This window comes from Pteronotus mesoamericanus, unplaced genomic scaffold (genome assembly GCF_021234165.1).
Source record: "Pteronotus mesoamericanus isolate MK-2021 breed Mesoamerican mustached bat unplaced genomic scaffold, CSHL_Meso_final contig_347, whole genome shotgun sequence".
NCBI lineage: Eukaryota > Metazoa > Chordata > Mammalia > Chiroptera > Mormoopidae > Pteronotus > Pteronotus mesoamericanus.
Window position 1 is genome coordinate 2,585,272 of NW_026555137.1, and position 16,232 is coordinate 2,601,503.

The 16,232-nt window shown below is 46.9% G+C and overlaps 1 protein-coding gene across 3 annotated transcripts in view; it reads right to left on the reverse strand.

The window, feature by feature from the left end:
* Positions 1-234: 234 nt before the first annotated feature.
* LOC129072952 (complement factor H-like) overlaps positions 235-16,232 on the reverse strand; it is a 59,769-nt gene continuing 43,771 nt past the window's right edge. The window contains exons 1-8 of one of the 3 annotated variants that reach the window (XM_054576565.1): positions 12,895-13,101; positions 12,316-12,489; positions 10,782-10,976; positions 10,189-10,365; positions 8,071-8,253; positions 4,773-4,949; positions 4,383-4,565; positions 237-678 (exon numbers count right to left, since the gene is read on the reverse strand). In XM_054576565.1, the coding sequence (XP_054432540.1) occupies positions 482-678; positions 4,383-4,565; positions 4,773-4,949; positions 8,071-8,253; positions 10,189-10,365; positions 10,782-10,976; positions 12,316-12,489; positions 12,895-12,982 (1,374 nt within the window). In that variant the 5' untranslated portion in view covers positions 12,983-13,101 and the 3' untranslated portion in view covers positions 237-481. Of the gene's footprint in view, positions 679-4,382; positions 4,566-4,772; positions 4,950-8,070; positions 8,254-10,188; positions 10,366-10,781; positions 10,977-12,315; positions 12,490-12,894; positions 13,102-16,232 lie in introns of those variants that run through there. The other 2 variants (XM_054576566.1, XM_054576564.1) reach the window with 2 other exon arrangements.

The following is a 16,232-nucleotide window of genomic DNA, read 5'->3' on the forward strand; positions in this document are numbered from 1 at the left end:
GAGTTCCTACCGTGAAGACGGAAACGGGACAAAGAATGAAGTGCGTTTCACCCGCACAACGCTCCGTCCTTGGTCCCCGATTCACCCTCTGACACCAGCAAGGGCAGAGAGCGATGGGCTTATTTTCACTTTGCATTTTAACAGCTAATGTTTTGATGGTATTATTTCCCCCAATAAGCCCTAAGCTCACGTGGTTTGACTGTTAAACCTCTAATCCAAGATGCACAAAGCCACATTGGTATCCACACTGCGCTTTATTAAAGCCTAGGCAAGTAGCACAGTCCCAGAAACGGTGAGTAATGACTGTCTAGGGACCGAGCGCACGATGGTACCGTTCATTGTGACACCCGTGGGAGAAGGTAAAGCTGAAAACTGAGGGGCCACATTGTACTGATTTCCTCGACATGAAGGAGGAAAGACAGGAAGGGCCAGGAGCGTCTGAGCACGCGGCGAGGCGGCGCGGGCGGACGGGGTCGCCGCGTCACCCACATCTGGGGAGCTGCACTGTCCCTTCCCGACACACGGCTTGAAATGACTGCTCTGATGTCACCGCGCTGTGTCCCGATTTACACGTAAATTCAATGACATCCCCTGTTCTTGCGTAGTATGTCTTGTCGTCTTTCCCTTTCAACTCTATGTTATTTTCATTCATGATTTCTTGAGAAATGACACATGGATCTGAAAGTAGAAAAATAAGTAAGAATTAGTACTCTTTGCTTTCCTGGACTAACACAGCTGCACCCCGGGAGTCGCTGAGGATTACATCAGATGACGACGTCATCTAAACGGCTAATGTACGTTGTCGTGGGCCAAGTGCCGTCCTTGGTGCCTTCCTGGGATGCCCTCCAGCCGCCCCAGCAGACAGCTGCTGCAGGTCACACCCTGGGAAACTGAGGAAAGGGCCGTTCAGTCACCCCTGCCCGAGGCCACAGAGCTTAGCAGGGGGACGATGGGCGGGGGTCGCGGCCCCTGTCCCCGGAGCCTTGGTCTCTGGCCCTGGCGCGCTCGGCCTCCCGCCGTGAGCTCCCGTCCAGGGGAGGTGCGGGAACCTTGCTACGCGGTCTTGGCTTTTCGTTCTCCGTTTCCCGTTCCGCTGGCAGTGACTACAAACGCTCCAAATTCATCTGCACTCTGCTGAGTTGCACCAAGGTTTGTGTTTTTCTGTTCTGCCCAGTGTTGAAAGAGAACTGCACAAAACCACAAACTTTCTCATAAAGAATCTTCTAATAAAATACAATTATGTGTACATATATACATCAACCATCTCTATATCCATCCATCCACCCACCCACCCAATAATCCATTGTTCTAATTTTTTCATTCTCTATGGTCAAGACAGGCTGCATAGAGGCATGAATATATGCATAGAGTGGATTTGAACCCCAACTTCTTTTGGACAAATTTTCCTACCTCACTCTAGCACTGTGCCTTCATCTGTAAAACCAATACAAATGTTTCCTTTTTAGACTTTTTTTGTGACATTAAGAGAGTTTCAAGTTCATTGCTAGTGCACTGTGACTGTAAGCAATATTTGATGTATTATAATATTCTTTTAGACCTTGTCTTTTCTCAATAAACAAGTTGCTATTGAATTGTAGAAATTACTACATGCAAAAATTTTAATTTTTTTCTGTGAAATGGATTGGAGTGACACCGGTTAATACTGTTGTTTAGGTTTCCAGTGCACAATGTTATGATGCATCGTCTATATCTGGCATTGCGTGTCCGCCACCCCAAGTCAAATCATCTGTCAGCAGGCATTTGAGCCCCTTTTCCCTTTTCTATCTCCCCGCCCCCTTCCCTTGGAAACCACTGTACCGATGTCTGTGTCTGTAGTTTTCCCTCTTTGTTCATCCAGTACATTCAGTGTGATATCCCACATATGAGTGAAACCATATGGTTCATATTTTTCTGTCTGAACTATTTCACTTGCATGATGTTCCCAATCCATCCACTTTATCATACGTGTCAGTATTTCATCTTATAACTGAGTAGTGCTCCATTGTATATATGTGTGCCCTTCTTTTCCAAATCATATATCAAATTTTGAACATACCATGGACTCCTCTTCCTCTTCATTTCACTGAAGTATTTTGCATTCTAGTTTCGTCATCTCTAATAGCGATAAGGCCTTAAAAGTAGCTCACAGTTATGTTTTCACACATCCCATTAACCTTTACAAGATGAAACATTATAAAAATACATATCACTAGGGATATTTGTAAGTTTTCAAAGTCCAATGTGCATTCACATGCATGTTAATATACAAGAGTATGTATTATATGAGGTCTACATACCTCCAAACATATTCCGTGACTTTTCTTTTGCTTTTTTAATTTAATTTTTAAAAAATATATTGATTTTTTCATGAGAGAGGAAGGTGGGGGGAGAGAGGGAGAGAAATTTCATTGGTTGCCTCCCACACACATCCAGGGACATATAACCCCAAACGGGATTGAACATCTGAAATTTTAAATCGATGACTCAAAATAAAGTCTTATGTCTGTCACAGAACTGAGTTTATGTCCTCAGATGTCAATAATTGCTTCCCATTCTTAATGTTTGAAAAAGCTAACACTTGTGCTGTGAACCCTGCATTAGACTTGTCTCTCAAACGTGAGATTGAGAATTTATCTTTTAAGTTCAACACCTTTCTTTCTGTAAAATCTGGGGTGGAGCCATTTTAGACTCTTCTGACTTGTGCATATGCATCTTGACCCGAGTCCTGCCACTTCCAGGGTTGGGAGCACCGATTTTGCCAGAAATCCCACAGATGGGGACACACACACAGGAGATGATGAGAAGGCTTGGTCCACAGCGGGCTCAGTTACTGTGTCACAATCGGCGTGCGTGTGTTTGCCTCCTTTGTTGGACATCAATCCATCTAAAGGCGTGGGGTTTGTTTCTGGGCTCTCTATTCGCCGTTGATCTAGATATTTGTTTCCATGCCGGCACCACGCTGACCGGATAACGGTGGCCCGGTAAAGCAGTTTGATATCAGGAAGCATGATTCCTCCGACTTCCTTCTCTTTCCTCAAGATTCCTGTGGCTCTATGGGGTATTTCTCATTCTATGTCAATTTTTGGAATATCTGTTCTCGTTCTGTCAAATATGTCATTGGTATCTTGATAGGAATAGCATTAATAAGAATAGTGTTCATATTGCTCAGGGTGGTGGGGACATTTTATGACTTTAATTCTTTCTATCCATGAACATGACAGACCTTCTGTTTATTTGCATTTTCTTCAATGTCTTCTAATTTTCTGAATATAATATGTCTTTTACATCCTTGGTAAATTTATTGCGAATTATGTACTCTTTTTGAAGCAACTATAGGGGCATTGCTGTCTGAGAGCTATCACCTCACACCTGTCCGAATGCCTGTCGCAGGAAAACATCAGACACCAGTGCCGGTGGGGATGTGGAGGAAGGGGGGCCCTCGGGCACTGCGGGTGGGAATGCGGCCTGTGCGCCCCTGTGGACAACAGTACGGAGCTCCCTCAAAATATGATATATAAAACAGCCTTACCGCCCACTTCACAGGAATTCTTCACAGGATTTATCCAAATCTAAATGCTAACTCTAAGGATATAGACAACTCTAACTTCATGACAGTGTTATTTACAGTAGCCACGATCTGGAAGCAGCCCACGCGCCCACCAGTAGGTGAGCGGGTAAAAAAGCTGTGGTCCACCTACACCGTGGAACCCTCCTCAGCCGTGTGAGAGAAGGAGATCTTACCTTTCGGGACGGCACGGATCGACCTGGAGCGCAGTACACGAGGACAACAAACCAGTCAGGGAAATACCAGCATCATATTATCTCACTTATACGTGGATCAAATGAACAAACTAAACTAACACGGTGGAGACGGACGCACGGATACAGAGAGGAGTCGGACAGCTGCCGGGGGGAAAGGCGCTGGTGGTTGGGGGCTGGGTGAGACCCCTGGACGTGGACAACAGTATAGTAATTGCCAGAGGGAAGGGGGGAGGGAGACAGAAGCGGACAGAGAGAGGGGGAGTGGTGGTGGAAGGGGGCTTGGCTTAGGGGGGGAACACAGCGCACCAGATACTGTAGAACTCTCCACCCGAAGCCTGTATAACTCCCTTAACCATGTCCCCTCAATAAAAGCACTGAAAAAGGAAAAAAAAAAATCGGTGTGTCTGAATATTCCTGTTTAAGGAAACTTTGTATTGTTTACACAGGTATTTTCCCACCTTATTGCCTTACGCAGGAGTGTCGGAATGTCCAGCATTCAGGAGGACAGCGGTCAGAGAACACAGTTCTAGAACATCACTCACTGCACGGATATTAGGCTACAAAGAGCACTTGGCATGACTGGAATTTTCTCAGGATCCAGAAGAGTATGAAGAACTTACCTATACATCTCGGGGGTTCCGACCACTTGGCATAACTGCAGGTTACATGTTTAGGACCCCGGAGTTGATAGTAGGCCTGGCATTGGTATTCCACTCTTGACCCCGGAGGATACGCAGTCAGTGGGAAGGAGGTGAGGTCCCCGTTGCTAACAGCTGGAGGAGGCCCACACTTTTCTGCAGATTCTAAAACACAATTTCAGCGTTGAGGAAGGAGTGGGAGTTTTGGTGGAGACTACCTAAATACAGCCCACGGGACTCGGAACCCTGTCACAGGTGCATCGTAAACCTGTGACGTAAACGTACGGGGGAGGATTTCCCCTCAAACGAGCGCTACGTTGAAGTCGACTTTTCGACTCTCGGCCAAGGAAACCCAGGAACGAAAACACTTACTGAAGCAGGTCGGCAGGTGGGACCAGCCGTCCTCACCGCACACCATGGACCCCGTGGTGCGTCCGTCTCTGTTTTCATACCCATCCAGGCATTGGTAGGCCAGCGTGTCATTGGGCCTGAACACTTGTCCTGTGATGACGGCCGTGGCGTTCTCAAATACGGGCATGCCACAGAGTCCTGAAGGGAAATAAGGCTGACAGCTGTACGCCTCAGGCCACAGCAGGCATGACCCAACCGAGAGACCTTATGCCGGCAGTGACCACCGTTCCCGTCGGAGTGTGTAGGCCAGTGAGGGGTCCCTTGCAAACTCCTGATGCTCAGCGTCACCTTGTGCTGGAGAGCCTGCCAGAAAGCAGACTTCCCTGTGCATTGATCGCCGATCACCAAAGCCTCTAAATGTATGGCCACAACATGTAGTCACGTGTAAATATAGCTGCATGTCATGGGCTGTTATTGAAGTATAATTTTATGATGACATTGTCGATTTAAGGACAATGAAATTTGTGCATTTAAGAAGCAACATATGGGCCTCCCACCAAACACCACGACAGAGAAGCATCATGTTCTGTATGTCCCCCTGTGCCTCGCCCCATGTCCTTTACGGCATTGTTCACAGTCACTAATGCCTGGCTGTTTGCTTTTCTCTCAGTTAATCTCCTTATTTTTGTACATAAGCTTAGTTTTTCTTGTATCCGTTTTTCTTTACACCTACCAATGTGCTTAGTCCGCCATCTTTATTGAATGAATTAACGGTAAATAGCCCATCCCCTCTATGTGCAGGGAATGCAGGAGAAAGAGCATCTTTCAGCTCCCCACTGGTACTCGGCCAGGGCTCACTAGATTCCCGAGTTCCCATCCACGCTCAGTGATCACGGCTTCCCTACAGACACAGAAGGCGGCTCCCATCAAAGTTGAGCACTAGTAGTTCGTGATTTCTAATATAATGTCCATAAAGTTTATTTTCTAAATGTCAACCAAAACCCACAAAACAACTAACAGACTCCTACCAACTTAAAAGATGAAAGCCATTTAAAAGTTAAAGTGCTAATTAAACACATCATAGCTCTAAGATATAAACTTATATGTGAAATGGTTGTGAGAGATCTACATTTGGCAATGAGAAGCCAGAGCATTTATTTGAAATTTAGTTAAATTTTGATTTTAACTTTTTCTTCAATGAGCACATTGAGCAGGATTTCAGTGTAAATAGTAGAGTGACTTCTAACTCTGTTTCATTTCACATCATTTAGTGGCATTCATGAAGTATAGCTCTGTTGTTACTTAATAGATAAGGTAGCATACTCTAATGGTTACGACAACTTTGAGCTATTTAGACACCATTAGAATGCGAAAGTACTTGTGTCTTTTTTTAAGGTGGAGAGGACTTGATATATTCAGCTTGAGATGTGAAACATAAATCCTGCTGTACAAATAGGTCTGGGTCTCAGAAAATCACAGACTGCACCTTCTCTTTGCATTCCCTGTTCTCTCCCAATGCGACGCCACGGCTTGAGGGGACAGCCTCAAATGCACGTCTCCTGGCCAGGCCTACAGATTCAGCTCTGCAGTGTGCAGCCCGGTCCTGACTGTCCCCGGGACACTCACGTGCCGAGTCAAGCTGAGGTGTCCCTCTCCGAGTGCCCTTCCCACTGCCTGCGGCACCTCACAGGGAGGCAGCTCCACGCGCCGGCTACTCACGGAAACGATTCAAAGTAAACACAAGCGCCCCTTGATGCTTACCCTGTCTGACACCCAACGGCCAGCCACACTACCTGTGTTTTCTACCCACAAAACGCACCCGAGTCTGTCCCCTGCTCTGCTTCTCCTCACCCATCACCCTACCCCAAGCCCCGCCTAAAATTCTCCCTCGGCTTGAGGGGAATTCCTCATAGTTTCCAAGTACTGTTTTGTTCCCAAAGCCTGGCACAAAGCCATCGCTTAAATCACATGAGCGATTTAAGAACATTCTTCTCAATTCCACTGCCCTTCGACACACACTCCCTGCCAGCAAGAAATGAGGCCATGACAGGCGTGCTGGGCGTCTGCCTTAGCAAAGCTGGAGAGCGCTGTGCGCATGCGGGCGCCTCACTCGGCAGGAGCCCTTGAGGCCCGAATGCCAGAAACGAAGTGATTCGTTCCACGAGAACAGTATTTCTCAACAAGAAGGGTAATTTTTAAACTTTCTTTAGATTTCTTCTTTAAAACATACTATTTTAAAAAACCCACAGGCTAATTTACCTTTTTTCTAATACTCTCTTAATCACTCTATTCTTCTATACTTCCCAAGATTGAATGGAGAAACCGGTCTCCATTTATAACTAGTATAAGAAATTAAATTGCTAAAAACATACCCTCCATCTTTACTAACACGTTCCTGGAATGATGTTCATACGGGTTTAAGTAGTTTTCCTTACATTGTATAACATATTACGTAGCCAGCTAGTTTAAAAATGTAAAAAAATAAAGAAAAGGTATACTAATAAAAATAATAATACAGACAATTTACTCTCCTATTAAGACTGTTGGCATGGTTAATTGATCACAGTTTGATACAGAATGAGTTTGCTATGAAGGCAACCTTCATCATTTTTTCTTTGGCTAGTTCTCATAGTAAGTACAGACATTTAAAAAACTGAAAGAATAAACGTGGATATTTTAAATATCCACTTCCAGTGAATGATACATATAACCTTGTGGCATTGGGATAACTAAGATAAAATGAGCAAACTGTTCTTAGAATATTCTCATGAACATCGAGGAAGCTACAAGTGTTTCTTAGTCCCCTCTAACTAGAGGTTCATATTGTTTTCGTAAAAAAAATTTTTTTTTCCTGGAAGAGGGCCTACTCTGCAGTGTCAAACACATAAATTACACAGGAGACATAATTCCAAAATTATATGCTGTGAACCCACATTTTCACTTAAAAGCATAACTTTAACATCTGGAATGACCACTCGGACATAAAAGTCCGATCCCCTAAAAACAGGGACAGGCCACGGTCTCAGCCAGAAATAAATGAGCGGCCACCACGACGCAGAGACGGCTCCTGCAGCACTTTGTAGATCACAGGGGGTTTTACCGTGGAAAGTCCTTCAGCTGAAAGATGGCCTCACATCTGCCTACCAGTAATTAATTATAAAAGGCAAAAGATTACATACATTTTCTCAAATACTTTTTCATTTGTCTTTTCCAATGGAACCACCTCAGCTCCCGCCACCCCCAGGAAAAGCAACCAGGTAGAGTAAACATCTGTGCCACGGTTACCAGGACGATCACGCAAACGTCATGAGTGACTTACTGATGCATCTGGGACGAGCGGACCATCCACGCTGCAGACATGTGACGGATCCTGATGTTTGACCTTCTTCTGTTACATAACCTGGTTTGCACTTGTATTTTGCTTCGTTATTTAAGGGATATGCAGATTCAGGTTCCGAAATAAATCCATTCTCAATTTGTATATCCGACTTCAAACATGTTACTAAAGGGAAGAGAGCGTGACGGAAAGATAAGCATATGGCCCATAAACATGTTCATCAGGATCAAACAATATTACAACAAAAAAGGTTTCTGTTGTCATTGAAAACCTGGAAGAACCCCAATCATCGAAGGTACTGTGTCAGACAAAATAAGCCATGCGTTTCCAAAAATATTAATCAGGGCATTTAAAAACACCTGGGAACTAAGTAAGCCTTATAATACTCAGAACACCCGGTGAGAAATTACTGTGAGGTCAGAGGAGGCGGGGGCAGGGCAGGGGGCAGGCGGGAGGCAGGGGGCATCTGTGAGCGTGTCTGCAATAAAAATAGAGTTAAAGAATGAAAGAAATGTAACAGTAGTAAGTTACGAGGAGTCCGTCGCCCCGTGGAGGGGACGCCCCCGCCGGCCGTGGGCCCTTGCACGGGCCCTTTCCCAGGGCCTGTGCTGAACGTTGCTGAGAAGGTGGAGCTAAGTTCTCGCCACACGGAAAACCACGGTGCCAACGTGACCTGACGGATATGGTAACTACCTGGACCTGGTGGTCATTTCACAATGTGTGCACATGTTAAAATAACACGCTTCCGTACATGCCATTCCCGCTTTTTCAATTAAGCCTATTAATATTTAGAAAAGAACAACAAATTTGACAAAGATAACAATGTCGGCAGAAATCAGAAAAAAGACAAGCACTGGAGAAAATGAAGAGTTAAAAGGTGGTTCATTGGAGAAACTGAATGAAATTACCATAGGCAAGGCAAGAATACCGAAGAGAGTTCCAGGCCCACACAAAGAAGAATCTGAACCAAAGCTATGAAATTAACCTTGGGAGCTGCACGCACAAGGCCAGCGCGCGGCTCTGATTCCTGAAGATAAGGCTAAGGATGCGAGCTCCATCCTCCAAGTGGCTTTAGTTGGTGGGTGTGGCTTTTCCAGATTGCAACACGGAAGAACACACCCAAGCCAAAACGTCAGTCACACCGGACTGAAGAGGCAAAACCCGGCGTTCTCAGGCAGGGTGACGTCCCTGAGCTTGCGATCCACCGAACCGCGGGGAAAGAGTGGTGGAAGGAGATCGCTCCACAGATCTGCAGAGCTGACTATATCACACTTCGGGGCAGGGCCGAGCCCCGGGACAATGGGCAGGGAAGAGCAACTCCAGGGAGAGCTGGCAGGAAACCCTGAACTCAAAGGTTCGCAGGCCCACCCAGCACTGGCGGACACTCATACTGGATCAGCCCCATTGCGAAGGTGTCCTTCAACCCTCCTCCTTAGCAGAGAGGCCAGAAGAGGCCTTCTTCATCCTTGTTCTGAATGAACTGGTCCTCGCGGGCAGGCACCCAAACCAGCTTTACCAGCTTAGGAACAAGCCTTGAGTGGACCGAGTCAACCTGATCACCCGCAGCCTTCCAAAACCCAGTGCAAAACCAGGGAGACGCGAGGTCTCCGCCCCAACCACCAGAGGGCGCTCTCCAGGGGCGGGGCCAGCTCAGGGCGGCCACACCTCAGCTCCCGACCCTGCGAGGATCCAGCCTTGGATCTGTGGGCCCCAGGGGTGTGGGAATCCTGTCTGCTAGATTCCCGGACTCTCGCAGAGATGCCCTCATCCGCTGTGGTGTTCAAAATCCTTGTTCTTTGCGGGGAAGACACAAAGACACGAAGAAACGGCCAGCAGGTCGCCCTGCCCTCGCCACTCCATTGTTAGATGGTTCCTCTTTGCGGTCTTTGGCTGGTTTTTTAAAAACTAGTGTCTACCAGTAGGCATCTTTATTATGCTAGTGATGTGTCAAGATATTGGCGTTTCCACTTAAACACACTTGAAAAGAACCCAATTAGTCCACTGACCAAACAAGAAGCTGATAGAAACATTTTGCCCCAGAAATTACAGGTACATCTTACAAGATCACAAACAGACTGGATCTTAGACCAGCTTTCTTACCAACAGGGACGCATTTGGGAGGAGGGGACCAGCCATTCTCCGTACATGTCAGGGCGGTCTGCTGATTTTGGAGATTGTAACCAGGATGGCAGGTAACTGCAACCGAGTCATTCTGAAAGTATTCTTGTGGAGACTGTGGAGGATATCCGTGCTCCAAATAATTGAAAACACATATTCCTAAGAATGATAAAATGATAATGAAAGAGGCCCAATAATTGGGTCAAAATAATAAATTACAATTTATGCTCATGATATTTATATTACAATGCAGAAGCAACCAAAAATAACATGTAGACTAAGACATCCTGAGGCTGCTACCAAATGTTCTTTGACAATCTATATTAAATATAATTCTCGGTAGTACACTATTAGAATACGCATAAATGACATAGGTATTCTTGTGGAGTCTCCTTTTCCCTCTCGTGTTTCTAATGAGAAACCTCTCAGAACGAACAACCTATATTGTTCTTTCTGCTCACAGCATACATCCCTGGACCTTATTTTGGTCACACAGCGTCATTGTTCTCACCCGAGTAATTCTACCTCCTCTCGGAAATACCTGCACGCGCACCAGGACGAAGGGCTTTACTTACTGCGGCACGGCACTTTCGGCGACCATCCGTCTCGTGTGCAAGTAATCCTATCCCAGAAGTGTCGTGTAGCAGTCACATAGTTGTCATCGCAGCTGTAGTAGTACCACTGTCCTACAGAAGCTGGGAAGTATGGTCTGTTTTGGTCTTCCCTGTACAGTTTCCCATGTTTTATTTCTGGAAACTCACATGGCTTAACTTGCAATAAACACAAACAAAAACACAGTATAAATAATGTTTTACTTTAATAGAATCTAATGAGACATTAATGGTTTCCTTGATGAATCATATTTTCTTATTACCATAATTATACTCATTGCGTCAGAGATCTAGGACAAGAAGAGTTATAAATTCAGATGGTGTAAATAACACCTGTTTGCTGATCATTTCGCAATACATGCACACATGGAGTCATTCCGTTGTACACCTGAAACAATACAAGGTTACCGGACAGTTCTATCTAAATGAATAACTTCCATCCTCCCTGTGACTGGCACACGCACTGAGGTCCGTGTCACGGAGATGCCAGCATCCTCTCTAAGGGCATCGCGCTGTCACATTCATGTGGGCGCTTGTCCTGAACTGACACTGAGACCGTTGACCTCCTATTGGCATCATTTCACTCTCCCCCATGGACTCCCAGCCGCAGGGTGGACCCCCCGCTACAGCGACCTGACCCGTGAGGACGAGGAACGTGGTGGTGGAGGCAGGAAGCACTTGGAAAGGGGGCCAAAGAAACCCCCAGACATAGACGCCCGGCTGAACTGAGTGGCATTTTGTGACACGTGATGGTGTCAGACAACCCACAGTGCCTCCACCTCTCCTCCCCCAGGAGGAGCCAGTGCCCCGCCCCTTGGGTGAGGCCTGGACTCTGGGACCCTCTTCCACAGGGAACGACCGGCTGAGGAGACAGTCAGTGAGCAGGTCACAGCCGACGCAGAGGTGTCCTTCCTCCTTGTGTCTCAGATCACTCGCTCTGGGCACCGTCACTGACACTCAGGCTCCTAAGGAGGCGCCCCGTGGTGAGGCCCTGAGGCTCCTGCTCCGCCAGGGGAGGGCGCCCTCTTGGCAGCAGGTCCCTGCCCCCCCCAGCCCTCGGCCCACGCCCTGGACCCGCGTCCAGTGCTGCCCGGAGTGCAGCTGGGAACAGGGGTGAGTCAGCTGAGGGTGGTGGTTCGCATCAGTGTGTTATGGGGAAGTTTTACAAAGAGATCAAACACTAATATACTTGTTGCCAGACAACGCTAGTCTTAGCCAATGTTTTAGTTCAGATCCTGGAAGTATATTATTTATAGAAAGAACTAAATACACCTGCACATATTTATCATCGAACAGAAAAACCTAAGACTTTTTCAACTGCAATCACATGATTTTATCCTTTTTAAAATTGGCTGCTTTGAGAAGCAAAGTTTGTTTTTAATCCTCTGTTCCCCATTCTCAGTAAGTCATAGACTACAACTTCTTAGTTCCCCATTTTTGTCTTTAAGAGAAAAAATTTCAGAATTAAGAAGCAGGTCATGATTTGACTGGAACTTACAGGTACACCTTGGAGGAGGTTCCCAGCCGGTTACGGTGCAGCGTGACGTGCTGCCTCGGGTTGAGTGATAAAAGCCGCTCTTACACTGGTACGTGACCACATGCCCGAGTCTGTATGTGGGCCTGTCAGCGATGTAGTGGCTGTTCGCAATTTTTGGAGGGTCACAGGTTGCTTCTGAAAAGAAAAAGGACATGTGGAGAATGCAGAAGCCACTGCCCATGGAAAGAGTCCAGTCCACGAGAAGAGAGTGGAGGTCACAGGAATCCCCCAGACCTTTGGGTACCACCCAGCTTCTCTGCGACACATTTCCCAGTCGCGTTTTCATGAGCATTTTCACACGACTCTACTACCTGTGGAGAGGCTTTCAGACTATGGAACTCAGAGGATAGAATACTATTTATTTCATTTTCCCCTGAGATGAATATACCATAATCTTCCAGTAAGTTATTCTCTTTAACGTGAGAATACACACTATTCCTACGAGCCGATCCACTGACACCTAGAGTCATGTGAAAGTAGGTACAGCACGAAGTTGCGGGTTAGAGCGAGGCTGCGTGTGCGGCTCTGGTTTCAGCTTACCTTGCCCATGCGCCCCGGAGACCCACAGGGTGACAATGACGCTGATCAGGGACAGCAGCATGTCGGGCACCCCCGATGGTGCGTTCATACACAGATCCCAGTCGTGCTGTTGGGGTTTAAGTCTGCCTCTCGCGCCCTTGTTAGTGTGGCGCTGAAGTTAAGTGCCCTGCCGGGAAGCTACGTTACCGGGCTCCCTGAGTGACTATCAAAGTCCAGAGAGTTTCACAATATCTCTAACCTTTCATGAATGATTTCACAATCATTTCAGGATTTCACAACCTCGTTGTACTTGTGTCATTTTCCTAAGAAATACCAATTCACAGGCAACCAAAATGAAACAAAACACTACTTTTTAACTTAAAAAATTCTTGAGAAGAGCGAGGTTCTTTCTCCAGCAGGAGATGATGAAGGAATAACTCCGAGTCCACGTCCCTGTAACTGTCTCTTGTCCTTTATGGGCCCCACCCAGCTTTGGTCCTCCAGCATCTGTGACCACCAATAACCAAAGCGACTAACAAACGTTTGTTAAAATCCTACCACTCAATGTTACTGAAGTCTTTGTTATTCAGTAATGTTTAATTATATTCTTAGTCTTGTAAGGACTCCTTTTCGTCCCATGATTTCCATGAAGAGCTCTCATTAAAGAAAAGGCCTCTTTGGGTCTTTTTGCTCCCAGACTACCCCTTCACCCCATCGTTGTCACTCAGGCCTGGCTGTGCCCCTCACGTGCACTTTCGTCTCTGGTCCTTGAAAGACACACACAGGGTGCTTCGAGCAGGTTCACTTACCGTGGCCTGGCACGTTGGGCGACCGTCCTTCCCGCGGGCCAGCGATGCCATCGGCCACCTCGTGACAAAGCCCCACAGCTGTCCTCACAGGAGCAGACCGTTTCCTGCTGTCCTTGGGAAGCAGGGCTCATGTCTGCCTTTCGCGTGGGGACATCTATGCTTTCTCCACGGAGTATTTCACGGTGTCACTTGCAATAAAAAATGAGGGGCAGATTAAGTAAGGATTCATTTCCATGGCCAGTGAAGCAGCAGCAGAATTGCTCCGTCGATGAACTCTCACCTCTTCAGCATCGCTTTCCCCCTGACCTGAGGGTCCCCGGGACAAGGAGGGTGACAGAGTTCGGAGGCCCAGCTGCGTGAGGATGTCTTGTGGACCTGCAGGAGATTACGCCCTGGGGTCCCGTGACGTATGACCCTGGATGTGGACTCTGCGGGAAGCGAACTGTTCACACGGCCCTGCTGCGCTGCCCGGAGTCCCTGGGGTCCGGCGCTGGGGGAGGAGGGGGCTCCTGTCCCAGCGACGGGGCTGCTTTCCCCTCCCAGCTCACTCCTCCCCGTTTTCCTTCTTTCCATTCTCATCAGAAACGGGAGCCTGGGTTTCCCCTTCTCACACCAGCTTCATGCAGAGAGATGGCGGGGCTTTATGCTTTTTTCTAGTTTTGTTTGTGTTTCTTACATTCTTGGGGTTCCACCCCCTAGTTATTAGAGACAGTTGAATATATACAGAGAAAATAATATTTCTCTTGACCAATCCACACAGCAAAGTAACATCTTAGTCCTGTCTCAGAACAGTCATTTACACAAGATGTTCTTATTAACCAGAAAAAAAAAAATTCCTTACTCTGTATATAATTATGGTAAACATTTGATGCTTTAGTTCTGCTTTTAATTGGAAAATGTGTTTTTAAGTGTATCTTAAAAAATATACTTAAAGAGATGTAATTGTGTTTCATCGCATTATTTCACCTATTGAATATTTTTCATTATATGTGCAAGTGCTATGTTGTATATTAATATTTGTACATATTTATTGAGACAATTGCCCTTTACATGACATGATTTAGAAATACTCTAGTACTTTTATACCAGACCAGTATTCCCTTTTATCCCAAAATATGTTTCCAGCCTTAAAAGCGGAAAGCAATGACGTTGAAAAACATGACGAACACACACACAGGTAATCCAGATACGCAGTGTCACGTTCATCTCCAAGTTTCCTGATCTGTTTCCTTTACTGTTTGGGGACAGACTTTTTCAAGTGCTTTGTACAGACTGTCCGGTGGATTACAAACTTTGATCGCTGCACATCTAGAGTCTTACTTTCAGCAAAGGCCTGGCAACGGCCCCCTCAAAGTGTAGCGTTTTGGCCGCCATCGGTCCTTCTCTCACATCATTGATGGACACTTTTTCCTACTTCTTTGTAGCCTTTAATGTTGGGAATAAAACGCTCATCTCATTTCATTATCAAGATGGCAGAGGAGTGAGTGGAAGTCACACTGACCTCCTTCCAGGAACAACCTGGAACTACAACTAAACTGTGGAGAAATCACCTGGAACAAATAACTGAACAAGAGCGAGAGAGGAGCCTTGTAACCTCGGAGACAGCAGAATCGGCTGTAGCGCAATCTAACTGGCAAGGAGTGTGGTACAGACCTGAGAAGGTGGGCAGGGCGCCCGCGGGCGGCAGCGCCAGAAGGATATTGAAATGGCCAGTTGGATCCCCGAGAAGAGCGGGGTCTAAACCAAAAGCGGGGATCTCTAGCCCACAGCACCAGAGCCCAAAGAGTACACAGTTAACAGCCAGTTGCGAAAAGCGGCAGGGTTGCTCTCTGCCAGAGACAGGCGGCTGGAGACGCAAAGAGCCTTCTAAAGGGCCAACGCAAGAGTTTTATTTGCAGCCACTTACCCTGGTCTCCGGCAAAGGCGGGGGCACAGTGGGCTGGAGACGCCCGAGGAGAGACTGGGGAAGGCGGCTTTGGGGAGAGAACTGAGAGAGCAGCCGGCGGGATTTTGGGGCTGACTCATCCCCCAGGGGGCAGCCCCCCGCTTCTTGCTCAGGCAGAGACCGCTGCCCCTGAGCGGCACCAGCGTCAGAGGACCCAATGGCCGCGCCCCCAGGTGGGATTCCACCCCGCCCTGAGACAATTACCATACGATTTCACCTACAGGTGGACTCTATTCAACAAAATAAACTAACGAACAAAATAAACCACAGGCACGGAAACGTGGAGCAGACTGAGAGGGACCAGAGGGGATGGGGAAAGAGGACAGTGGTGGAAAGAAGGGGAAGGGAGTAGACGAAGAACAGGTATGAATGACGTAGGGACATGGACAATGGCGTGCGAGTTGACTGTGGGGGGGTGGGGGTGAGATGTGTGGACGGGGGGCAACGGGGTGAGGACTGAGACAACGGTAATAGAATAAACATGGTTTACAAATAAAAAAATTAAAAAAAAATGGTAGGAACAGGGACCAGTGTCTGACCCAGAACATTAACAAAAACACAGAACAAGTGGTCCTTAAATATCTTCAGTGCACATAAGCACATTC